Source organism: Tachysurus vachellii, chromosome 12, assembly GCF_030014155.1.
Source record: "Tachysurus vachellii isolate PV-2020 chromosome 12, HZAU_Pvac_v1, whole genome shotgun sequence".
NCBI lineage: Eukaryota > Metazoa > Chordata > Actinopteri > Siluriformes > Bagridae > Tachysurus > Tachysurus vachellii.
This window is the reverse complement of record NC_083471.1, coordinates 17,412,234-17,440,084: the sequence shown is the minus strand read 5'-3', so window position 1 is coordinate 17,440,084 and position 27,851 is coordinate 17,412,234. Positions and strand designations below refer to the sequence as shown.

Genomic DNA, 27,851 nt, shown 5'->3' with positions numbered 1-27,851 from the left:
AGCCATCACACAAGACATCACTTTGGTGATTTATACATGTGTGAACTGAGCAGATTGTAACCCACCAGCAGGAGTGAGAGATCAGTCAACCTTATGGAGGGATCAACTGGTCCAATGCTAGCAACAAAACAGTTAACAATGGAACAGTTTAGATTATGCATTAAATGGATTTGTTATAGGTTTCATTGCAGCATACAGCCCTACTTGGGGGTACGAACACCTTTAGTGTGGCTGCCATGGCTAGTTTAGTGCCTGTCAGCAGCCCCTAAGAGCAGGCATGAGCCAGACCCTCACAAAGGTGAATGCATTCATGATACCATCACCCACAAATAATTGCTACCATTTATCAAAGACCTGAACCTAATACTGAATTGTCCATCTTTAATCTTTGTTCATCATTTGTTTTATTTTAAATTCACAATAATGCTACTTTCTTAGTCTTTTAATGGTTTGGACAAAATATCCCTGTATACACTGTAAATAAATTCAATCCAACTGATTTTTAATAAGCTGTTGTGTGTCATAAAACAAATATTGCATTTTAAAATGACTTCTTCCGGACACACATTTAATATATGATTTTAATTAGACACCACCTACATGATGATAAGCTATAAACATTATATCTCTCTCTTCATTTATATTTAACTGTTTTTTTAACAGTCCAAATATAGCCAGAATTGCATCATCTTTCATTTTTATAAAATTATAAAATCTTTTTTATTTATGTACATAAAAACACATATAAAAAAAGAACACAATTGCATGTGCATTCTTCCTTTCACAGTTCTTCAGAGTAAAGAAATATGCTAGCACTGCTAGCAAAGGGGTGTTAAGGGAGAGATAAGCAAACTAAAACATAGTTGCTTAAAGGCTGGTAGAAGTTCAATGTCCTTAAATCAGGTCTGCCAAGAAAAGCAAGGAGAGGACTGAAGAAGGTCCTGATTAAGGCAGTTACTAGAACAAAGCAAAGTGTTTCTCTCTCAAAATGGAGGCACTTGGGTGTATAGGTCCGAATCACTGCTGTCTCGAAACAAGTCGATGCGCAGAGCGAGCTCCTTGAAGGCTGGACGTAAGGTTGCATCATTATCCCAACATTCCTGCATTATCTCATACATCTAAGAGAATTAAAAGAACAAAGCAGTTAATAATATGAAATGCAGATATACACTACTTTTTTTTGTTTTCTCTCTTTGCACATGCTGTCTCACATTTCAGCTGATTGCTGTTTTGCACAATAATTTACATTATCTCATGCAACTGCTGCTATAACAGTGTTCATTCCAGTATTTCTGCACACGCAACATTTATTGAACATACAGTATATACACTGGTCGGTGCTGTTTTTGCGTATTGTCTTTTGTGTATTGTCTTTTGTGTGAGGTCTTGTATTTTTTGTTTGGACTGTCTTTTGTCCTGCACTGTTTGCACCAGGTTACACAGATGCACTTTATGTGGCTAGGACTAACTTACTAAGTCCTTATAGCTCTGTCTTTGTTTTATGTAGCATCACAATCCTGGAGAAACGTTGTCTCATTTCACTGTGTACTGCTACAGCTATATATGGTTGAAATGGCAATAAAAGCTTCTTGACTTGACTTTGAGTATAAAAATACAGTTATAAGGAAATCAGATAATTATTTAGATAATTAATTATTTGATTAAATTCATACTATTCAGGCATATGTATTGTCTTTTTACAATATTGTAAGATACTTTTTTAATTAAAAAAAAAAAAAAAGAAGCTACAGGGACAAATGAGACAAAACACAGATCCTTTTAAAACGTCCTTTATACTAGTCTATGCCATTAAATATAATTTAGTCTTTGAAAAGGTGAATTTATAAGCAGATAATGTACATACATTATGTCTGCTTCTAACTTTCAAGATACAGTTTAGTGAAGATTGTTTATTCAGAATTATTTGCAATTCTTGGCCATTTGTGAAACGTTTGTGTCTTACCTCAGAGGGGCAGCCCACTGGCTGAGGTAAGCGGTTCCCTTGTTTCAGCAGTTCAATGAGATGATACACTATAGTCTGGCCAGGTTTGTCTCCTCCCATCATACTCATAAACACCTGAACAGAGATTAGCAAATAATGCTCTTTTTACATGCAATGTCATGCAAAATCGACAAACTCAGCTTTGATCTGCTTGATGTGGTTACAGAAAGTGCACACTTGAAACACACACTAAACCATTTGTAACCCAAAATCTCCTCTGTGGACACAGTATGAACAGTAAAGGGATTCTAAGATTTTGAACGGCTTTCACGTATAAGCTGTTAAATGTTCTTGCAATGAAATAAACATTAATGGAAAAACACCAACTATACAAAGGAATAAGTGATACATACCGTTGGGGGGCTACAGAGCTTGTCACTGTGTGTGAAGAGTTCATACAGAACAACGCCATAACTCCAGACATCTGATGCTACAGAGAACCTGCTATCTGTTAAGGATTCAGGGGCATACCTGAAAAAAACGGACCATGTGTGCAAGATCATAGTTCCCTAATGTACGAGTTGTACAAAATGTAAACTTTGTTTTTTAAGAAATACAAAAATAAAATCAATCCAAATCTGATAAACACGGCTTAAAAAAAAAAACCCTCACCAGAATATTGGACTTTCTCCTGGCTCTTTGACCTTGTAGTATTCTTTGTCCTGAGGTAAAACCTTGGTCAAGCCAAAGTCACCGATTTTTACCTGAGACTCACTCTCCACCAAGATGTTTCTAGTGGCCAGATCTCGATGAATGTACCGTTTGTTTGCAAGGTACTCCATACCCTGTACCAACACAAGCCATTCACATTTACACCACTTCTACATTCTACTAGAGGTCAAATAAGACATTAGAAAAGAAATTAGCTACTATTTAATATTAAACACTCATGAATCAGGGATGGGTATTGGCAGAAATAAATTACTCTATTACCTTGCATATTTGAGAGGCATAATGTACAAGCTTCTTGTGGTCAATCCTGACTCGATTCTTGCTGAGATAATCTCTCAGGCTTCCAAACGGGAGATACTCCATCACAAGCCGGAGATTTCGCCGACCTAAAATGACCATGAAATTGTGTTTAATAATGGATAAATGCAAACGAAAAATGAGAATAACATTATGAAATAAATGTTCATTATTTTAGAAATAGTTGTTTCTTCTCAATCAAATGTAATCAGAAGGTATTAGCAGCATGGCAGCTAGAACCATATTCTTTACACAAAATGTTTACAAAATCTGGAAGTACTAAGTAATGTTTTAAATGTAGAGAGAAAGCATACTTCCTCTCTGATAATTTAATAATAGTAATAATAATAACAGTAATATAATGTTCACATTCATAAATAAATAAATAAATAACCATACACAGTTGTGCTCAAAAGTTTGCATACCCTGAAACAAGTTGATTAACATTGCCATTTATTTGGAAAATATGACTGATAACGCAAAAGATTTTTTTCTTATTTAAGAATAGTGGTCATGTGACATCATTAATTATCACATAGTTGTTTGACTCCTTTTTAAAACCTAACGATACTGAAATCGCCTAAAAAACCTGATCAAAAGTTTACATATCCCTGAATGTTTAGCCACATTATAAAACACACAGGTTGACACACAAAATGGCTATTAAAAGGAAAGTTTCCACAACTGTGACTCTGTAATTGTAATAAATGTCTATGCATAAATACTTGGTGGGATACTGAACCATGGGGAAGGCAAAAGAACTGCCAATGGACCACTATAAGGTAGTTGAACTTTATAAAGCAGGAAAAGGATATAATTTGTAAATGCCAGTCAGTACTGTTCAAACTCTGATAAAGAGGTGGAAAATAAGAGGTTCTGTTGATACTAAGCCACAGGCTGGTAGACCAAGAAAGATTTCACCCACTACTACCAGAAGAATTGTACAGGAAGCAAAGAAAAACTCACAAACAACTTCGAGAGAAATACAGGCTGCTCTGGAAAAAAAGTGGTGTTGTTTCAAGGAGCACAATAAGTAGGTACTTGATCACAAATGACCTGCATGGTCAAGTTGCCAGGAGAAAGCCGTTACTGCACCCATGCCACAAAAGGGCCCACCTTCAGTACACCAGACAACACAGACTTCTGGAGCAGAGTAATTTGGAGTAATCAGGCCAAAATTTAACTTCATAGTCATAATCATAAACCCAATGTTTGGAGAGGAGTCAACAAAGCCTACGGTGAAAAGTACACCATCACCAATGTAAAGCATGGTGGTGGATCTCTTATGTTTTGGGGCTGTGTGAGCTCCAGTGGCACAGGGGAGTTAGCAAAAATTGATGGCAAGATAATTGCAGCATGTTAGCAGAAAATACTGACAGACAATTTGCATTCTACAGCACGAAAGCTGCACATGGGAAGCTCTTGGATGTTCCAACATGACAATGATCCAAAGCACAAGGCAACATGCCTCTAATGGCTACATCAGAAAAAGGTGAAGGGTCTGAAGGACATCACAGTCTCCTGACCTGATTATCATTGTGCCACTTTGCTGAGATCTCAAACATGCAGTTTGTGCAAGACAACCAAAAGATATACCGGAAGTGGAGTCATGTCGCCGAGAAGAATGGGCAGCTATACCTGAGAGAATTAAGGACCTCATGCACAATTCTAAAGGTATGCAAAATTTTCTTTTTTGTTATGCTTTGTTTGATGATTGTTCCATTTTGTTATGTCTTATAAAAAAAAAAAAAAAAAGGGTACACAATTTGCAAATTCTCCCAAGGTATGCAAACCTTTCAGCACAACTTGTGTGTGACATCACTTTCTTGTTTCTGTAACCTGTCTCTAAGATTTTCAAATTCTCAGGTGCTGGATATCTTTATTGGCATAGAAGTGGGTATAGACGTCCTTCCACTACTTTCTTTCTGCCAGATCTTTCACTATTTGGTGTTTTTTTATTTCCTGTCCTTTGTGAGCTTAAGCTCTCATAGACCTTTACACTTATACATATATATTACCAGTATTACTCCTCACCTGCACCATAGCACACTCCTTTGTACTTCACAATGTTCTCGTGCTGAAGAGATTTAAGGATCTCAATCTCCCGCTCAAAGTCACGCAGGTGTTCAGTTGTGCTGTGCTGTAGCTTTTTCACTGCCACCACCTCGCCTGTACCGTCTTGCAGGGGGTCATATCGACACATCTCTACACTGCCAAAGTTGCCCTGAAGCACAAAACTCCTAATTAGCATCACCAATAATGAATATATAGGGTTTGTAGTGATGTAGCAAAGAATAAAATGCAATGCAACCTTTGGTCATTAATTTGTGGTAGTGGCTTTTATTTGTTCACTTCCTCTTCCTTTGTCTATTTAAATATCAAAAAAAAGGACACAGAGTGTATGCTCCTTTGCTATGGCTACTAACCAGATTAAGCTCTCTTAACAAGCTGTGTTTAAGTTCTGATTCACACAATGAACTACTGACAGATGACAATATGGTGCACAGATGGCCAAATTGGTGTCCACTATGGGACACCTGCAGAAAGAATGGAGATGTAGTAACACTGACAATCACTACTTTCAGCCATGGAACAACATGTTTATTTTAAATTAATTCTTTATACTCTACCAATCAGCACCTGCCTGCCTGCCAAACAGCACTACATATAAGCATTAAGCAGTGCAGACTGAAGTGTAGAAGTTAGCTAATCTCTGCATCTTTTCCGACCACACACACACCCATAAACCCCTTCTCTTTGTTGTGGCACAGAAGGGTAAATCAAACTTGCAGCATTAGTGCAGATGTGATCCCCAAGTTTACTCTTAATCTGTTTCATTCAGATAGTGTTTTACTTTACCATTATTTTTATTGTTTATTTACTGGCATTTTTTAAAATCTATATAACACAGAGCTTCATTAACTTTCATAGTGAATGCAAAAAAAAAAACTTTCTGAATGAACCATATCTATTACCACCATACATGAAAACTATTTTTGATCTGGACACTTCTTTATCCATAACCTTACACTGGCATCCATTTTAAGATGAACATGTCAACTCTAAACTATAAAAGGTGCCATCTGCCCCATTAGGTCAGCAAGCCCTATTTTCAAATATAAATGACTGCAAGATTATAAAGAGCACTTGAGTTGCACTACCTTGCCAAGTTGCTGTAAGAATATCAGATGCCTTTCCTCAAACTGCACTGGCTCCTGGTCCTCAAACGTTCCTGTGACAAGCACAAGGCCTCCGGTTCTAACAGGCACCAAGTCACTCTCCATCATCACAGTTTCATAGTCTGTGGGCAAATATTTTATATTTCAGGGAAAAATCTTTTTCTTGATCTTTGCTGATGAGCACAGATGAACAACGCAAATCAACTACTGACACACATTAACGCTATACTGTGTAACTATAATTTGACAGAACAGTCAATACAATGTCAGTGTTACCCAACACATTTGATATGGTTATACATGCGTTGACAGCTCAGTGCATGTCAGGTTGCACTAAATACTTGCCCCTAATAAAATTTGCAATTTCTGCTTTGTAAAATCTAAGTTAGCACCTTACCCTTATCCACTAAACAGATTCTGCCTATTTCTGCTTCACGAGCCATATTCTCACAATGGCGAGTCTGTAAAAACCACAAACCTGGGCAAGAGAGACAGTTGAGGTCACGAATAATCGCTCTGAACGATGACCTGAATGCTGGCTCATAGTTCATGCAGCTATTAATCAGGTTGGCCAGTTCGGTCCACTTGGGGACAGGCAGATGTTGGTGCTTCTCATAGAACAAATGTTTCTGAAGGGAAATGTTCAGAACAAACAATTTACAAGTTTACAAATTTTTATGTTGTATTCATTAGATTGCAAAATGATTTTTAATTGATACATGATGCAGTGGTCAGTGTAAATGTTTTGCAGTTTCTGCATGATATATGAAGAACTGTCTAGTGAGATTACCTTACCTTGGAGCTGTCCATGTTGGCAAGCGGCTTCTCTCCTCCGCTGCAAATCTCCCAGAGAGTTGTGCCAAAGCTCCACTTATCTGTAGCAAGGCTTACATTCTTTGGGTCTACAATACATTCAGGAGCAACCCACGGGATTCTCTCCAATAAAACTGCAAGAGAGGCACAGACTGAGCTCCCACATCCAAGTAGTCCAGATAAACATAAATAAACAGACAGACAGACACCTAAATGTTCTTAATAGACCCTGAACCACACTGTGACTAAGATGTCCTTTACTGCTGACTAAGATTAGTTTCTTTTAGTAGATATATTGCATTTCTCATATTTACATATTTTCTCACACGTCTGAAGGTCAAGGTGCTTTCTATAAACAGATGTACATCACTGTCATGTAAGCTACAATTAATCAAACCAAACAAATGTAGACCAAAATGTACAATAAAAATGATAGCTGTTTACCGCTCTGTGTCACTATGTAGCATGAAATTCACTTACTCTCTCTGGGCAGAACTGTGATGCTGATGCCTGGGTCACTGAGTTTAATAAAGGGAGGGTTGCCCGTCTTCCTGTCCTCCTCACGGATTAGAAGGACATTTTTCGCACACACGTTCCCATGAGCTAGGTTCTTCTCCTCCTATTTGGAGCAAGTGGGGGAAAATATAATATGCGTCTTTTGCTAAGTAGGACTTTGAAACCTTGCACTTTATTATACTTCCTTACCAGAAAGTGCATAGCCCAAGCAAGCTGCTTAGCCACCTCCAGCTTCCACAAAATACTGATGCTGTTTTTGTTTTTTTTCAAGTAGATGTCCAAGGAGCCAAACTTCACATATTCCTGCACCATAATGTCTGTAACAGTAATTACATAAGATAAGCTTTAGTCATTACTGACCCAGTAAGGAGAACACTAATTAAAACCTGTGAGCAGACATATGGTGTGTAAGGGGTAATAGAGAAGAGTGAGTAAAGGGAATGAGCTTAAATTTCAAGTATAATAGCCCAGGGAGTAACATGACACACACTTACTCTCCTCGCCACACACACAGATGCCATAGGTGAATGTCAGATGCTTGTGGGAGAGCTGGCTCATCATACTGGCTGCCTCAAAAAAGGACTGTAGAAAAAAAATGTAAAACAATAAACAGTGGCACTTTAATAAATAACTTTGTGGAATAAGTACTAAAAATATTGTAAACCATGACTTTTACAACTAAGAAAACTAATAAGCAGTAAATTGGAGCCAATATGCTGTTACAAACCTCTGAATATTTTCTGTGCGCTTTGTCAAGGACTTTGATGATGACGTCTGTCTCATGCATTTCTCCGTAGTCTCCCATCTCTTTCCGAACTCCCTTAAAGATTTTCGTAAATGTTCCCTGGCCTTGGTTCTCTCCCTGGGGCATAATAAATTAGGTAGATTATACATTATACACAATTACTTAGCAAAAATAACTTGACTTAATTAATTGAATTGATTCATTTTATTATGAATGAAATAAAATTTTATTCATTTAATTATTATTTTTTTTGTGACTATGCAGAATTCTGGCTACTTCTACTATGCCAAATCCATTGGTTGACACACATGGCAATAAGATATGTTTCAGGCCTCTCTAACACTAAAACAAAATAATGCATACTCACAAACTCAAGGTCCTCTTTCCTGATTTTGTGGAAAACCATCTGACTGATGGTCTGTCTATGCAGCGAGGGAGAGGGGAGAACCTCTGAGCCTTTGTTACACCGACAAACCAGAAGATTTGTCTTTTCTGGAACAGACCAAATACAGACCTAGCTTATTAATTATAAATAATATAATTATTTATATTAATTATGCATATCTATTAATAAAGAACCTGCAATGGCAAATTATTTTGAAACAAATTCAGTCACCATATATATTCAAATTAAAATTTAATTACATTAATTCAATCTAATCTTTTTACATATACTGTGATAAAGCATAATGACAGAAAACGTATGCATTTTGTACCAATAAGCTATTATTTTATATCTGCTTATTAAGCTGAAAACCCCTTGTGCATTACTGACCTTTGGCCTTTGGAGGACAGCACTTGCTGAACTGAAAGGCAATGCCATCTGATCTTACGGTCTCTTTTTGGTAACATTTGAGCAGCTCCTCCATGCTTCTGAAGGTCCTCTTAGTTCCACTCAGAACATAATTACCAGCGTCTGACCTACTAATCAGGCAATGCTTGTATTCCACCTCAGTAAACATCTAAAAGACAAAAATAAGATTGAAATCTCAACTACACTCAATAATAACTATTGGTAAATTTACTTTGATCAGGGATTTAATTGTTTAAAGGTTCATTCTGTTATATCAACTCCACAACTCCTTTATAGTCTGGGTGTGCAGACTATAAAGAATAATCAATTAACTATACACTGATACAAAATGCACACCACCAATTTATATATCGTAGAACGCCTACGCTATAATAAAGCTATTCAATCGTAAAATTGTATTTCAACTGTAATTCAAATTCAATTGACGTAGATAGCAGACCTCTAAGTGCATAAAATCACAAGCTTCACATTCATAGGGCTTGTCAAACATATGACTGATCACATCGTGGTCTGCAGAATCACAATGCAATTTGACAACTTTTTAAAAAAAAATGTCTGGGCATTTTAGCCTTATTCTGACAAAGGCAAAGTGTAAGGCTTCCTAATATAAAAACGAAAACATACCCCGATAGCAAATGTCAGGAAGTATTTGTTATAATCTTTGGGGCTGCAGCGTAGCACAAAAAGACCTCGCTGGTTTCCGGCCTTGCGCAGTTTACTGATGGCAAACTCCATTCTACTTTCCAAGCACATAATTTAAGATGGTCAGTACAACAATTATACACGATAGATGAAAAATTGCCCTACAAATTAACATATACAACCAAGGAAATTCATCAGAATAGATTTTCTGTGTTAAATAATATTATGAGGCTTACGATATTGGCCCATGGCAGTAGTTTTCAATAGTCTCCAGTAATCGAGGTGGTGCAACATCTTTACAGAGGTAGTGATGTGCATCGGTGGTCAGCCTGTAGTAGCCATCTATCAAAGATACAAATGACAGAGCCTCTGCAAGGGAGGAGAACTCCAGCTCCTATTGAGAAACACAGACTTTCCATCAGAGAGCACACAATAAATGGTCCTGGTAAATGAACAAGAAGCATGATGGACATCTAATGTAACACTAACTATAATTAAGATCAAATAATGGTATTTTCTTATTGGTAGCTAAATAAAAAGTCTTTAACAATCATAAAATCATTTTAGATACCCATGTTTAAAAGCTGCTGGCTGTTAAAATGATTGTAAGTCCTTAAAGTTATGGCCCGTTATTCATTTTCATATATTAGCATTGTTTGTGATTTTGAGCTAAACACTCTGATGGACAATCTTACCAGAGTTTTGCCATCTTGCTTGTTGATGGAGACGACCCGGCTCTTACCCTCCTTGCTGGCTTGTCTGACACCAATATCAATCACATGAGGGAAATCACAATACGGCTGCAGGTCCTGCATAAGAAGTTCAGGGTCACTGAGGGTGAATAAGAAACCATGCTGCTTTGCCTCTATGTCCTAAAACATTTTGAAACTTTATTTTAAAATGTGACAAATGTTTTCAGTTTTCTGTGATGGTAACTGCCATTAACACTCTAAATACAAACTCATAACTACAGAAAATAAAAAAAAAGTTGACAATACTAAAGTACTCTTCTTGTTACACAGTATTCCTTTTTCATTTAAAAGTAAATAAATCTGAATAATAATGATAAAAAAAAACTTTCCACACTTTATTTGTTTCTGCATTAGGTATCTTGTAATTATTTGAGCTGTTCAATTCCTCTAAAACAGCATTTGACAATGATTTGCACACTGTGCTGACTAATCTCATGCCTGTGAATACCTAGTCCATACACAATTAATGAGAATTTAACACTGTGATCCTGGCACTGTTATGCTGATAAAGGGGATTTGCAGAAAGTGCTAAATGGCAGGGTGTTTATTCATTGTCATATTTGCAGTGTGAATTTAAGCCAATTAACTTTCCAGACTTTTTTGTATCCTACCCATCCTTTTAATCAACAAACCAGAGGATGACCACAGAGAACAAGAATAAAGACAGAGTCCACTTCTTGGGTTGATATACAATTCCACAAACACCTCTTCTTGACCTATACTGGCTCTAGAATACAGCTTAAAAATAGTTTTAGCATACCCCTGGAATCCCATAAATCATCAGTTTCATAATGAAAGGCAGGATATGTAAAGAACTTTAACCTCTGAGCATTTAGAGACAGATTTGTGCAGGGCTTCCTCGCTGCGCCACAGACGAAGGCTTCTCATCCAAAAGTAAATTAAGTGAATTTATACTTTGTGTTTAAAAAACAGCACAATCTTGTAATAGGCCAATGTCTGCTGGTCATGTCTATGTATGTTACTGATGTAGTGTAAATAATCTATGTTTCTCCTTGGCAGCAAAACTGAGGTCACACCTATTTACACCTGGAGTAACAAAGTGTGAGTCAGATTATTTAAATCTGATTGTAGGGTCAACTGTAGGAATTTTCCGACTCAGAATGTAATTTAGTGTCTAGTTCAAAGGGCATTTTGATCGATGGCAAGGCTTAAACCCTGTCTGGAAAACCTTCCCATAACATTTTGATTGTTATTGACTAATGCTTACACATGAGTCAATAACATTGAGTACACATGCCCTCTTTTCATTATGTCTCAAATAAAAGCAAATCACCAAAAGAGCTTGGTTGCCCTGTTCGTTCCAGACACATTCTAGAGGTTCCAAAATTATATGTTTTATGTAGGGCTGGGTGATATGGCTGAAAACTGTATCATGATATCAGTGTTTCATATCGGTCGATGTCGATAATTATTGATATTTTTATGACCCATTTAAAATAAGGACCAGGAGAAAAATATATTACATTTAAACATTTTTATTTTAAACTTAACCTTCTTCTGATCATAATCCCCTCAGTTATTAAGACAGAAATGTCAACAAATATGGAAAACTCAAATAATTAAAATGTAAACATAAGTCTAAAGTCACAATGAACACTTAATTATCTCTTATCATTTAAGGTGCAAAATGAAAGAAAATGTAAGAAATGCTTAATAAAGTGTAATAAAATAGTGCAAAGTGTTAAATATAAACATAGAGAAAGCTGAGAATTTAGTGCAAGTTTAGTGCTAGGAAGTTCAGTAGCTGTTCACCTTCTGGCGAATAAAGTGTTTTAAAATATGTGCAGTGTTTTGTAAACATAAATAAAACTGAGGTAGACGGAGATACATCTGTAATATAAAAAACAAACCTGATACAATACAGTAACATTGTTTACATAAAATTGTTACATTGTTACATAACATAAAACCTGCAGAAATATGAAAAAGTAACTCTTCAAGTTACTCTTACTCTAATCATACTTGAAGTTGAACTATTCAAGTATATTTTAAGTCCAGGTTTTGTGCTAGGAACACCAGCCGGTTGACCTTTTCTGGGTCTAAAGCTACCCTTTGCGGTGTTGCAGCTACAGATGTTGTTGATTGAATACGGCTGTGCTCCAAAGGGTGAGCGCGGCTAAGGTGGTAAAACAAGTCCGTGGTATTACCAGTCTTGGCGGGGACAACGGTCTTGCATAATTTGCAGACGACATTGGTCTGACTATGGTCAGACTTATAATATCCAAAAAACTGCCATACTGGCGAGCTGACTTTTCCTCTTTTATTTACAATTTCCTCACTCGCTGCGGCTCATTTTCTGCTTATCAGTCGCCGGTTACTGAAGCACGAGACAACGATATGGCGCAACCATAAAGAGAAACTGTTACATTATTGGCTGTTAGCATGTAGCTCCCTACAATGCTAGTTTACCAGAGAGTGAGTGCCATTGTTAATGCAACCAAACCTTCTTCGCAACCTCGGTTTACTTCCGACGAAGAATAAAAAAATATCGAACGTTTTATCGAACACATTTTTTATTGATATCGATCACGTGTCTATCGCGATACATATCGTTATATCGCCCAGCCCTAGTTTTATGCTATTGTAAATATGGAAGTTAAATGCAACAATAATTATGCATTAATCTCCCTAAATACCTTTTAATTGGAGCAAAACAGACCTTTGCTCTCATCATTGCAAACAATCACTTTTATGTGAAATGAGCAGTAAGCTAGCCTTGAAAAGCCTTCAATCGAAAAAACAAAAACAAACATTGTCCTGGAACCCATGCATTCATAACAACAGCCAGCCAGCAGTAATTACCAGGGAACTAATCTGGGTTACTTACCTCTAGCTGGATGTCCATTTGCTTCTCACGGCACCACTGAATGCCTTGATCGGCAGAGACGATTATAGTGACCTGGCCTGCTGAGGCCTCTTTGACCTGGAAGCGTTCTGTGTAGAAGCCAGGATCAAGTGCCTCTAGGTTGATCAGGTATTTGAGCTTGAGATCACGTGGTGTGGCCCGGCACTGACTGAACTGCTGCACAACCTTCCTAAAGCGGTAGCGGATCCGCTTGCGTGTTACAATGTGGTAGTCCTGGATCTTCATCCGCATGTCTTTTGGTAAGAAGGACTTGTAGCTGTACACAGAAAGCACACAGACCTTTTTATCTGGCATATCGTACACTTTTTAAACAAGACAAAAGCAAATAAGTAAGCAAAATTGTTCTGACGTTTAAAAACCATGTACGGCTGTAAAGGTGTAAATAGGTAAAAACCAAACAGGATATTATGCATTGAAATTACAGTAGGTCAGTTGCCACTGGGTGTGCTGCTCAATGACAGTCATTTGACAAAGCACTATAATAATATAATGGTAATGTATCAGTTCAGACATAGAAAAAAATTAGGTCAACACAAAAACAGACATCAGTACCTACTGCACACTGCATGATTTACCTGGTTCTCAATAATTCATACCTTATGGCATTGTAAATATCAAGCGGTGAGCACTGCTTTTCCTTGGCTATCCTCATCATATCTAAGACAGCCATACCAAGGCACTCTTCTTGGGTCTCATGGGTAGTGGACAGCTTCACCCAGCCATTCACAAAGTCACTCCTCCACTGAAATTGAGAAGAAAAGGTTTATTTAGATGTTAACAAAACACCACAGAAATGAGTCAGTCAGAATAATGAAGTGATCACAGAACACTGTTATCAGTGTAGTGCCTAAAATGACTCCACTTAGGCAGACAGGATTATTTTACAATGCAGAAAACATGCAATCCCTTATAATATGATCAGATGACCCACATTCTGATGCTAAACCACTAAATCAATAGTCCCAGTAAAAATAAACATAGATATGGTCATCCTGGTATATGAAACAAGTTAGATATTAGGGGGAAAAAACTCTTTAATGCTATATATTCTGTACTAAACTGGCAGAGCATTCCATCAAATTTGGGACTATATGCATTGCATGCAAGTTTCCTCCAATACACAGGAACATTTTGTTATTTGTCTGACTATATGCCAGAATGTAAGTCCACTTCATGCATGAATTGAGTCCAGCTCCTTCTACAATGTAGCTAATTTCTAACTATTAAGCTAGTAACAATGGCTAAAAAGCATAAACTGAGAGTAAATACAGAAACTGGTGCCTAAACCTGCCTGAACAATACTTGAAAACACTGACCAATTAAGTAGTGCTAGAAAGATTTATACATTTTAGTTATTCTCTTTAACTGTATTTCCACAGTGAACTTTAACTTTCATAGTCAAGAGCTCAACCTCACTTTAGAGGAAACAGAACAAACCAAAATATTGACTACAGACAAAACTGGAGACAGCCCTCTTGTTGGAAGAACACAGTACGAGTTTCCTTTATTTGGCATTTGTTTGGTAAATAAGGGCTTACGTCCATGGAACTGTTCCAATTCATTTTTTCGCACTTTATAATCTGGAAACAAAACTGTCATGTACTTAATTAAAAGAGAGCGAAACCACAAGCCTAATTTTCATGGAAGCGAGGCTGAAACCACAAACCTAATTTTCATGGTCATTAGACACAACATAAAAGACAGAAACATTTACACAACAGCTTAAAAGTTTGGTCATTTATGTGAATCAAATGTTTCGCCAATAACATATTTAACAGACTAGACAAATAGTACATATGAATTAAAACAAAGGCTACACCTGCTTGTCCACACACAACATTAGTCAAGCTGGCAACTGACCTCTGACTAGCTCTATGTACAACAATATCATAAGTCACTGCCTTCTTTTTAAACAGACACCTACTGTTTGGTATAAAATCAAATTTCTGCCTGAACAACCGATCACGAGGACATTAACTCACTATGATTTCCAGAATGTAGTATCTTAAAAGTTATTTTCACTACCATTTACACTTTAAGTAACTATCCCACAGATAATCACAGGAAAATGTTTGTGCTCGGGTCAAATTATTAACGGCAACGGGTAGAAGGTAGAACTACAAGGTTTCTCCAATCTAGTGCTTACAGTTCTGTGTAAACTCTAGATACTGTAGTATGTAAAAAATCCAGATAATTTAGCAATTCTGAAATACACAAACCAGCACCACGCCATGTTCACAGTTACTGAGATCACATTTTGCCACATTCTGATGGTGGCCGTGAACATTAACCCAATCTCTTATATATAATATACACCAATATGCACCAATCTGATATATGCGTGGATAACTGAATGAATAAACAGGTGTGCAGATGTTCCAACTAAAGCAGCCAGTGTGTATATACTGTACTTGATCAGATGCCTGATCAGACCTCTGAAGGTATGTTAAAGGGTACAATGACTGACAACAATGTACAGAACTGTGTGAAATGTCAGCTCTAGAAAATCATGTGAAACAACAGTGTGGTGAGGATAGTATTAAATGCAAGTTGTGAATGTTGAGCCGTGTGGTGTATTTTGTATATATTTCTAAAAACAACGTGCTCATGAAAAGAGGCACAAATCAAATACGACTGTAGAAGGAATTAATTTAATTTAATATGTTGAAATTTAATGATATCAGAATTTTAAAACAGTAATATAGTAATTAGTTTTTATTAAAACAGTATAGTAACATTGAAATAATTGAGTTTTTAATTGAGTTATATACCTAGCAACATAAATATGCCAAGTCATCTTTTGCATTCTCCTGCTTATAATTATTTAACAGGCCTCTGTCCTATCACATCACCACACTAATGACTGAAGAGAGCAGAAGTTAGCATAACACAGACTAGCACTCTTTATGGGTGGCACTTTAAAATTTTAAAACTCATTATGACATTGCTGAGCTCTTGAACACGGCAGGAATAGAACAACAGACCACACACGTGCAACTCACTGCTGAGTGTTAGAGATCCTGTGTTTTTCAAAAACAATGACAAATCACACCAACCAAACAACCAACCAACAAACCAAGGTCTACTAAGCATCTATCAAATTGCTGCTTCTGACAGCTGGAATATATGTACATACATCCCATGTGCAAGAAGAGATAAATAGGATCCATACAAGGAGGTGGCGGTTATCTGACATCATAATACAAACAAGAAAACAGGAAAAACCAGTATCATGAAAACTATGCAAGAAAAAGTTGTGCAGAAAACATCTGGTCACTGAAACATGACGGTGTCTGATAACCGAGAGTCTGGTGTGTGCAGCTGTCTACTATCACAGATGAAATTGAAACACCTGACATCTGACACTTGCAATTTGACCCTTATGTTGAAATAATTGCACTGAATGTAAATCAGACTCCTAAAGGCAAAGTAATTTAGTCCATACCTTGGCTTCCTGTCACATTCCCTATAAATGTTGCTTCAACTCTGTTATAAAATATAAGAGAACTAGTTGCCCATAGCTGCCAAAGTAACCTACCTGGGCAAAAAGATAAGCCATAACATGGTCGTCAAGGATTGGACTCTCAGATCCCTTGGCAACGCCAAATCTGTAAGCTCGAGAGGCTCCACAGCTATACCATCCAGGAAAGTAATACCTGTTAAAATTAATCAAAAAATAAATTAAGCATATGCATGTGTTTTGCAGAAGTACAGTGCAAACAACATAACTGACTAAGCCAGATAGGGATCTTTTATTTAAAGTAACTTCAAGATGTACAACATGCAGATTGAACAAAATACTAAAAAAAAAAATTTCCATAACAAAATATCCATAGTACTGTTGACATTAGCGTTTAATCAACAAATGAGACATATGACAAAACTTTAAATAACTTGTACAAAACCAACAGTTTTCAGCTCTGAAGGCTTTTACCTAATTCTGAAGATCAAACTCTCTTTAGTTGATTCATCTAAGTGAAGAAGGTGGTTGGGTGATAACCAGACTCGGTCACGTTCTCTATAAAGACTGAATAGACTGAAGTAAACTGGTGACACACCTATGCAAGAGGAAAAAAAATAAAAAAAAATCAAGGGTCAAACAAAGGTCTAATCACTTAACCACTTTATTTTTGTTTCTACATTAAAAAGATCTTGTGCTGACTTAAGCTTAAAAATTGAAGATTTTATCCTTGTTTCACATTTAAGAGTGTAATAGACGATTTAACTTACTAGTGCAAATAACCTCAAAAGTATGTAACATCATTCAAAAAAATTAAAAAAATCAAATTTGTACTATGAAAACCCATTTAGAAAACTGTATTACAGGCCACAGGGCTGTGTTTTTAAAGGTCTCTTCTTACAAACACTTCTCAACACCCCTCATTACATAGAAAAACAGCACTTCACTTTTGACCGTTCTCACAAATCAGTATGAGCTGAAGCAGGTGAATGGCCAAGTGATGAAAGTGAAGTCATGACAGTCCTTGCTAATGATAACACTACTTAGTGGTATAATCTGTATTTGATTTTTACACAACATAGTATGTTCTAAGGGTTGAGCTTTGTGTACAATTTTGACCAATCTTGTTTTATGCACTATCACAGGTTGAGGTTGGGAGGGAGTTCTTAGCATTATTGTCTTTTAGATTACGTGTCTATGGTTGGTGTTTTCAACACCATACAATATCCACTAAACATGTGATTAGAGCCTTGCTGTTTAACAAGCTACATGTTTATGGTGATAGATAATAAATAGAGGTAGACTGACAGGTCTTTTTAACTCTGGACCATATTATGCTGACTGTATTTGCTGGTGTTTTTAATTGCAAGTACAAATAACAAATGTTTTAGGTACAATTTCCTTTTTAATTCAAATCTGTTCATATGTAATCTGAACAAAAACCTGCTGTACTCCACACACTGGCTGAGGCACGATGTAATCTGCTGTCTGCTGTAACCATTTTTCTTTTCTGTTCAAAAACAGATTTTGAAGAAGTGAAGTAGTTGTAAAATATCAGTGACAGTTGGACTAGTGTTTTGAGATCTTGTTGAGAATCTGTTTTTCTTTTTATCCAGAGAGTTAATATTAGTGGCATTAAGGTGCATTTAAACTAGAGACCAAGTGTCTCCAATGACAGGAGTTATTCATGACCATCCAGTAAGTAGGAAAGGGTTAAAATTTTGAATTTTAAAAAAAAAAAAGCCGTGGTTTGTGTCATGTCATTTGATGATGGCTATGCATTTCTACCTGTAGGCCTACCTAGTGCTGTGACTACTCAAGATTCGTAGTTAAAATATATATTGGATCAGTATTGAGTGATGCTCAAACTATTATGAATAATCCTCACAACTCAAGTACTAACAAGTGTAGTCACTTTTTTCTTTATAATACAAGATCCAAGTAAGCTCTTCTAAAACACGCTGGTTTATTCATGTCACATCAACTTCTACTGTTGACTCACCACACTCCTTGGCTGCTTCGATGGCCAGCTGTTCAGCAATGTACTCTCCTGGTGGGTAACAGATCGGACTGCAGTCCTCTTCACCCTGGCTGCTGCAGTACAGATGAAGCGTCAAAGCAGTGACGGATGGCTTTGGCACTCTTTCTTGCCGATGAACATCACCATTCTGGTGTGCTGGAGGGCAAGAAGCCATGTCCTTTACAGACACACACACGTGGGTGTGAGTCAAGGGGCTACATTCACCTGGGAAAAAAGAGACGGAGACAACGGCAATGCTTTAAGAAAAAAAGAAAAAAGAAATAAAAAAACCTTTTGACCACAAATGTTCTATTATTAAACATTCTTCTTTCTGTGCTTATTCACTTAGGAGAGGTTTCATCTTTTTAAATTTGGTGCAGCATTTTACCCAAAATAACTCAAAACTTCATGAGTTTTACAATAATTCTCTTGTCAACTAGGACTGTTCCCATCAGTAGTACAAAAACTTCAATAATGAGCACAACTAACCGCATGTAATATAATGGCAATACACTCACTCACTCATTTTCTACCGCTTATCCGAACTACCTCGTGTCACGGGGAGCCTGTACCTATCTCAGGCGTCATCGGGCATCAAGGCAGGATACACCCTGGACGGAGTGCCAACCCATCGCAGGGCACACACACACACACTCATTCACTCACACACTACGGACAATTTTCCAGAGATGCCAATCAACCTACCATGCATGTCTTTGGACCGGGGGAGGAAACCGGAGTACCCGGAGGAAACCCCCGAGGCACGGGGAGAACATGCAAACTCCACACACACAAGGCGGAGGCGGGAATCGAACCCCTAACCCTGGAGGTGTGAGGCAAACGTGCTAACCACTAAGAATTGCAATACATTGAATACAAAATATAGGAGGAAATTAGACATGAAAGTATGTACAGGATTTCCTCATATTGTGTACAAGTGAAAGTTAGTAAAGATCATTTCTCTGCAATTTTTCTACCTGGAGTGAATTCTTCACTGTGCTTTCTTGGAAAAAACTATTATTATTTATTTAATCAGTATAGGCAATAACAAACTCAGGCATATCTCACAAACACCTTGCAACTTGCAAGAACCACTATTTTAAACATTTCATTATTATCTGCACTGCTTTCTTTCTCATACAGTGCAGGAGACACACATGTGGACCAGAAGGTTCTTATTTTAAGGCAGTATCAGTTTTTAATAATTTTCCCTTTCCTTTTAAAACAGATTTAGAAAGGTAAACTGGTGTGGTTCAATAGTCCCAGAGGCTGTTGGACCGATTTTCTTGATAGGAATCAGTTTTTCTTTATACCTCTAATGGCAGTTCAGTGCTTCTGTACTACTGATAGATTGAGCATTTCAACCCAGAGAGCCAATACTGAGCCAATAAGGTGTGTTCACATTAGTGATTATTCATTTTCTATGCATGTGCATGACACTGAACCATAACAAAGCATCAGAATGACAATTGAACAACAATAAATACAACTGCTTGGATCAAATGATTCCTCTGACTAATTCTGAGGAGATCTCATTCCTCCTCCTACTGGTTTAGATCCTGCTTGTGTTTAGCTCCTATGTATTGCTTCACTCCAAAAAAAAAGTAAGAAAACCCAAAATACGTGGTTTCATTGGATCTAATCTTGTACATCCTATCATCAAACATGTATAGACAGCATGAAGAAAAATATCTTTGCTGTACTCTTGTTGTGCCTGTTATGTGAAGTGACCTAATTGGTCATACTTTTTTGCACTTAATTAAAATATTACACTTCTTTAAGTAAATATAAACATATTAGATACTGTATGAAATAATTCACAATCTTGTGGCTGTTGGTTACATAAACCATATAAACCAGATAAAAATGGCTGCAGAATTACTGAACTTATGGAAGCAATGACATAAAAGCTGTTGTTTAACCAAAATTTCTGCATCCAACAGGGCCAAAAACAACAGCTCGTACTAACATAATAACATAACATAACCTAACAATCACATAAGAAAATGAGAAATCGTCCTGTTATGAAAGCTTGGTGAGCATGAGGTACAGCATGAACATTTTAGTGCTGGAGAGAAAGGAAATGCAAAGCTTATTGACTGCTTGATAGGTGTTGCAGATTCTAGCGCAATTTATCTTTTTAAATTGAAGCATGAGGACAACATCGCTATGAAGCAGATAAACCACACGTAGACAACTGGCTGGATGGAACAGCAAGTGCAACTTACAACATTAACTCAAAACTAACAACTTTGTTTCTTCATCTAGAATCAGTTGTCTAGCTGCTTGCGTACGAAAAGACATCACATCACATTTGTAAAAACAATACAAAACTGATGTAGTTTTGTAAATCAGAAATGTTTTGTTGTACTCATCAATACCAATACAAGATACAAGGAACAAGTTATGTAGCTTTGTGTTTATGCTTCAACAGGTTTATGTGCACACATTTGTGTTTATACTAGACTACTTGTCTCCCTCTTTAATTTGGTTTCCTTGTTGATTTTAAATAAAGTGCATTAGCTTGTATAGGGTTGTAATGAAAAAGAACAGATTTTGTTTCACTTCGGAAAAACACTTCTGTACAGCTGTAAGTAAAAGATGCATCCTTATTTTCACTGAGTCTGAACTCAGCCAGCAGAATCACTCCTCATACTGATTTTAATGTTTAATATGCAATAGCTGTGGTGTGAATTGCACCTCGACTAGCGAGCAACCTGCTGACCATGGAAGCACACGCTTCTCATCAGTACTCGCAGAACAACTTGCTCCAATCTTGAGAGTACCCTGTGTGTGCATGAACCACAGCACCTTGTACTCATTCTTAATGACAGAGCTTACTGATAATGCTCTGTGACCTCAGGTCAGCCATGCCTGCTCTCTCGGATTGAGATAAGGTTAAATGTCATAAGGATGTTTTACTAGACTTATTATAGGAAGACGATATAGTTCATTCCATTGGTGTTTTTTTATAAATATGAGTACAAGTAAATGAAGACTAATACAAACCACAATATCAGTACTGCTGGGCCCCTAACCTTTAACAGACTTTTGGACTATCCAATGTCTAGATGTCCCTGGAGAAATGTATTCTGGGATTTGGGCAATGCACCAGTTCCAGCCTATGAGAGAGCACAGCATTCACAGAAAAGCTTGCACATATGCAGGCACTTACAGCATCTGCATACTGAGGGCGATTGAGTTCAAAAAAGTTTCAATTGCCCCTTTTCCACCGAGGCAGTTTGAGTGTTGGTTCGGAGCCAGAAACTAATTTAGAACCAGGTCTTTCTTTTTTGACAGCCAAAGCACCGGCTCTGAACCAGGAAAAGTGGTTCTTAAGTAGCACCAAAACGTTACTGGTCTAGACTTAAGAACCGCTTGCGTTAGGGGCTGTGGGCGGGGCTACTGTTAGCGCATTTGATAATGTACCTTAAGTATAATATTTAATACACTTTTACTTTACCGCAATATGATCATCAGCACACATGATAGTAGGTAGCTACATGCTAAGGCTACCTTTTTTCTGTGTTAATGATCAAATAACGTTATGTACTTTCTCGATTACAACCTCCGTTTATACAAATTAAATGGAGCTGCACATACATGTTGGATTCGCCGCGTTTGGATGCCAATGTAGGTTTACAAAGCCATGAGCATCAACAGTAAAGCAACATCTGCCATTGTTGATGTTGTGTTTGCCGCTGCTGCGCTAATGTTGCTGGGAAACGGGGCAGGTACTGTATACAGTGACGTCAGACTCGGGTCTGTGATGGCTCTAACCGATGGAAAGGCAAACCGGTTCTTAGAAGGTTTGCCAGTGGAACCAACTTTGAACCAGCACCAGCACTAGCTCTGAACCAGCACCCCGGTTCTTTTTGGTGGAAAAGGGGTACTGGACTGCTGGGCTGCAGTCCTTGGATGGTGATTCATTCCAACGGGGCAAACCCACAGGAACAGGTGACCTGTCTGAAAGGCCAAATCTTGGTCCATTTGGGACAGTAGAGAAAACGTTCTGACCACCAGGCAGGCCATCTCAGGCAGGCCATCTCAGAGACATGAACAGGGATCTGTGGATTCAGTGCTGAATCTGTGCAGCGTGGAAAGAATTAGCAGTGTAAAAGGAAAAACTATTATTAAAATCTTGTTTTACCATTTTGCAGACTCTTTAGTTTTTTTATATTAGCTTGCCGATGCAAAATGCATGGAAAGTAGTTTATTAGCTGTTACGACGCTCAGGATGCTGAATTCTTTGAAATAGAAGTATAATGGCTGGAAAGATCTATAACAAAGATGACATTCTATATACCTAACTTATAGAAGCAATGGCTAACATATTCCAAGACACATGAAAGCAGCAAGGTCATAGCAATAGCTCAGAAATGGGGGCTACTGTATGCTAATATAACAGACATCATTATGCTCTTTTGGACTCACGGCCATGGACTGCATTTTCATTACTGAGATTTGATCTTGGTAATCTGATGAATGCTCAGATGTTACATTAGTCCATTATCTGCTCAATCTATTAGATAAATATGGAGTAAAAGTTTTTGAAATGCTGTGTCTGACAGTATAGTTCACCACAAACTCATGACTGCCCAAGGGATAAGATCAATACGCTGCTGCTGTAAACATAGCGAAACTTTACATTGGCCTTTGAGAAGGAAGAGGAAACAATCCTGTTTATAAAATGTGAATAACCCAAGCTGCCACTGAGCAACTGCTTATAATGGAGTTAACAAATGGGACAAAAGTCAAATTCAGAAATATGAAAAAGACAAGTACAGGGGGTGGGGGTTGGGGGGATGCTATGAGAATACAGACGAACAATCTGAATAAAATGGGCCATTAGCCATCAGCTCTGATTAGCCTTGATCTGACCTGATATATACATATGCCTATATACACACTTAACCACCCTAAACAGGTTTACATGCAGATAACATTCTTAGTCCCTGACTGAGGGTACAAGCATGAGGACACTTTTTTGACAGAAACTTTTAAAGCAACTTCTGCAAGCTATTGTAGATAAGGACATCTGATTTGTGTCATAAATGATCGCATTGTAGATCTTCCTCTTTTTGCTGTGCATGTTTTACTGAAAATAACACTGTAGAAAAAGTAGAAAATGCATCACCAGCAAATGCAGTGGAAAAAAATAAGCCACTGTACTTATATTCTACTTTAAAATACTGTGTTTTAACTTGCACTCATTGAAAGGTGAGACTTCACATTCACAATGATCTAAGTGGCTGATATGATTCTCATATGGAGAATCTTCCATTAAACATATGATCATGAGTAAAAAAAAGGAAAAATGCGAGGTCCATTAGGGTGCTATAATGCTGTAACTGGTAAACACTACTCTAAAATTATAAAAACTCAAACTGCAATCCTCAGCTTTGTAGGCATTTTTGGAAGACAGTGTCAGCAAGAGCCATGAGGAGGAAATGAAACACAAAGTTACTGTAAGCCCAATTTTAACACATATTTATTTGACCTTACTTGCTGTATGGCTTGTGTCCATACAAGTGACTTTATACTGAGGAAACAGCCCAACATCTACTTTAAAAGACAAAAAATTCCTCACAAGGGGGGCATGGTGGCTTAGTGGTTAGCACGTTTGCCTCACACCTCCAGGGCTGGGGGTTCGATTCCCGCCTCCGCCTTATGTGTGTGGAGTTTGCATGTTCCCCCCGTGCCTCGTGGTTTCCTCTGGGTACTCCGGTTTCCTCCCCCGGTCCAAAGACATGCATGGTAGGTTGATTGGCATCTCTGGAAAATTGCCCGTAGTGTGTGATTGCGTGAGTGAATGAGAATGTGTATGTGCCCTGCAATTGGTTGGCACTCCGTCCAGGGTGTATCCTGCCTTGATGCCCAATGATGCCTGAGATAGGCACAGGCTCCCCCTGACCCCAGATAGTTCGGATAAACGGTAGAAAATGAATGAATGAATGAATGAATGAATGAAATTCCTCACAATTCCAACCTGGACAAAATATATACTATGTAGACAAATGTATGCAGACACTTGACAGTCACATCCATGAGTATTTGTTAAACATCCCATTCCAGATTTAGACCCCATTTGCTGTTATAATAACTTTCAATCTTGTGGGAAGAGTTTACATTACATTTTGGAGTGTGGCTATTGGGATTTGTCTTCATTAAGCCACAAGAGCATTAGCGAGATTAGGATGATGTATAGGGTGCAGCTGGCATTCAAATACATCCAAAAGGTGTCCAATGGAGTTGATGTCAGGGCTCTCACGCTTGAGATCAGCCATCCAAACTCAACAAACCATGTGTTCATTGAGCTTGCTTTGTGCACAAGAACATTGTCATGCTGGAACAGGTTTAGGTCTCTTAGTTCCAGTAAAGGAAAATCACAATGTTACAACATTTGCGTGTTGAGGGTCAGGTGTCCACAAACCTTTGGATGTATTAGCTGTTGTCATTTCTACAGGAATTTTACAGATAGTAAAAACAAACAAACAGTGATCACTTATCCTGTACAAGTCAATAACAAAATACTACAGACATCCTACAGCAACATCCCATAATGGACCAGGAGTACTGTTATCCTATCTAAACAATACTCTTAATATATTGCATAATCTTTAGGGTGAATGCATTATGATGTTTCCTGCCTGGTGTGCACACAATCTGTAAAAACACAGGTCTAGAAATCACACAGATAATTTCATTAATAATTGCATTCATCCCTGTGTAAAACTAATCCAGTCTGAATAGGGCCAAAGTCTAAACGCTCAATACTATACATACTCGCCTAATTACTACTATATAGTGTGATTAAAAATACAAATATTTGACCTAGTCTACAGTAGGCTAATGTGCTGTTTCGGACCTAGCCAAGTCGAAGGAAACGCCTCACTTCCGGCAGAGTATATAACCAAAATAACCGACTTAAAATTGTGTGTTCGTTCTTCTGTATAAACAGGGTGTTGCCGCTAAAATTGCATTCGATTGCAAGTTTGTTGCAAAATGAAATGGCCGAGTGAATCATCTGCTGTGTGACATTACAGAAACCGAAGGCCTTAATGTCATGTGAAGTTTGCATGGACAGCCAAAACACCGACAGCTAGCAGGTTGCATCAAAGTTAGCTACCTTTTTAAATGGGTTTATTTGGTCCATATGATCTAAACAGAGATGAAAAGGTGCTAAAGCGAGTTAATAACAGCTCGATACAGATACCGAAATTCACTGTATCTTAGAAGAACCTTTAGGAACCTTATAAATGAAGCTTCGTTGCTCAACAGTTTTAAACGAGATTACTGAGTCAGCTAATCAATCTGCATTACTTTCGCAAAAAAAAAAAAAAAAAAAAGATAGTTAGCCAAACTAGTCAATCAGGTGGAGTAACACGCTTTTGACGCTTTGTTTATTATTTACCAAGCTAAACATACAGAGGAGATATAAGATAATATCAAGAAGTAAATTGAGCAAGGCAAAAGGAAATGGGAGCTGCAAAACTTACTTGGTGGTTTGCTGTCGCTAAGCTAGCTAGCAAGGTTAGCCTGCTGACCAGCGCAACTTTAACCCCGAATCCCAGACTTAATCCATAACGTCGGTTTGTCGTAGTACAAATATGTTCGTCTTTCCCACTTTCGTAACATCTGAAGTTCTCCGTTAGCCGAGCTGCTGAACCGATATGGCAGCTAGTCAGTCCCTCACTAGCAGACTCTTGACATTTAACGTTGTGCGCTGCAAATCTCACAGCTGAAACTCACCAAAAATGTTAACAGGCCAAACTGTACGTTAGTGAAAAAATTACGCAAACGAAAAAAAAAACCCCCAAACAATCAAACTACGTGACTGGTGGCACGAACAAACAAAACACGCAATAAGACTAACTTTAACGCTGTCAGCTACTAAAAGAAGAAGAAGAAGAAGCGTCAGTCAAACCAGCTAACATGCTAACTCCGACTCACAGCGACACTTCCTAACTGTCTTAGCCTTACAGTCATTTCCCAACATGCCCGACGAAGTTTCGGTTGTGTCTTCAACGAAAAAAGTGAAAGTGTGGCCGGTATTTAATTTCCAACACGCAGTGCGTGTGTGTTTTCCGCCCGCGCAGGTTAACAGCAGCGCTTCAGAGTGAGATACAGTGGAGAGACTGATAGGAGCTCAATAACACACTGCACTACCACCTGTAAGCTCTACACTACACTCACCACAGAACACACTGCCCTACTGTCCAAATACACACTACAGAAATACCCATAACAAACAAATGAAGCCATGGTGAACATCTTACAAAAATACTTATTATACTCAAAATTATATTGTGTGATAATAAAATATTATGACTTATATGCAGAAAAAATGTCTGGTCAAGATTAAAGCTTAGAGAATGGTACAAAAATCTTACAAAAATACTTTTTATACTCAAAATTATGATGTGTGATAACATATGATTTATATGCAGAATGCAAAATGTCTGCTCAAGATTAAAGCTTAGAGAATTATAGTAAGTTTTCAAAAGATTGTATTGCAATATAATGTAATATTAATAAATAATTAATATTAATAATAGTGGCAGCACTGTGTTGCAGGGAGTGGTCCACGGTTCACTTTTAAGCTCAAGTGTGTGTCTGTATGGTTTCACATATCCTGGCTGTGCTAAATGGCCTCAAAGTGTGTGTGTGTGTGTGTGATTCCCTGTGATGGACTGGCATCCCATCTCTGCCTCATGCCTAGTGTTACTTGGATAGGCTCCAGATCCACTAGAACCCTTACCGGGATAAAGGCAGTTACCAAAAATGCTATATTTATTTATTTGTTTATTTATTTGCAGCAACAACTACAACAGCAACAATAATTATAGCAATAAAATAATGAAATACAATATATTGATTATAGTAGTATATTACCTAATTTTTTACATTTACAGTAATTTAGCTAAAACAAATCAAACAAAAATGTATAAAAATCATGAAAACAAAATCTGTTTAGAATATTTCAACTTTGAGCAAGCACCAGGCAAAAAACATCCCATCCCATAAGAATCCCATCATGTAGAAGGCAATG

The 27,851-nt window shown here is 37.6% G+C and overlaps 1 protein-coding gene across 4 annotated transcripts; it reads right to left on the bottom strand.

Annotated features, from left to right (window-relative positions):
- Positions 1-567: 567 nt before the first annotated feature.
- jak2b (Janus kinase 2b) lies at positions 568-26,945 on the bottom strand. Of its 4 annotated transcripts, none has more exons than XM_060882792.1 (24): positions 26,299-26,945; positions 18,782-19,024; positions 17,254-17,377; positions 16,858-16,975; positions 13,916-14,061; positions 13,281-13,575; positions 10,376-10,552; positions 9,917-10,074; positions 9,663-9,777; positions 9,000-9,186; positions 8,592-8,716; positions 8,207-8,341; positions 7,974-8,061; positions 7,669-7,796; positions 7,444-7,582; positions 6,946-7,097; positions 6,629-6,779; positions 6,133-6,272; positions 5,006-5,195; positions 2,936-3,060; positions 2,615-2,787; positions 2,356-2,473; positions 1,964-2,077; positions 568-1,118 (listed from the first exon to the last, which is right to left on the bottom strand). In XM_060882792.1, exons 2-24 carry the CDS (start codon positions 18,972-18,974, stop codon positions 984-986), a joined length of 3,426 nt encoding a protein of 1,141 aa, XP_060738775.1. In that variant the 5' UTR covers positions 18,975-19,024; positions 26,299-26,945; the 3' UTR covers positions 568-983. The 4 variants fall into 4 exon arrangements, with proteins under 4 accessions (XP_060738775.1, XP_060738776.1, XP_060738777.1 ...); XM_060882793.1 differs by having other exon boundaries at positions 9,663-9,774; XM_060882794.1 differs by having other exon boundaries at positions 10,376-10,489.
- Positions 26,946-27,851: the final 906 nt, after the last annotated feature.

Bases quoted from the DNA above. Each gene is read 5' to 3' on its own strand.
- jak2b (XM_060882792.1), bottom strand. From the start codon at position 18,974: ATGGCTTCTTGCCCTCCAGCACACCAGAATGGTGATGTTCATCGGCAA. The intron at 9,778-9,916 runs GTAAGCCTCATA...GTGCTTGGAAAG, and splicing joins TACTGCCATGGGCCAATATC to TAGAATGGAGTTTGCCATCA. The intron at 8,062-8,206 runs GTTTGTAACAGC...TTTTTTCTACAG, and splicing joins CGCACAGAAAATATTCAGAG to TCCTTTTTTGAGGCAGCCAG.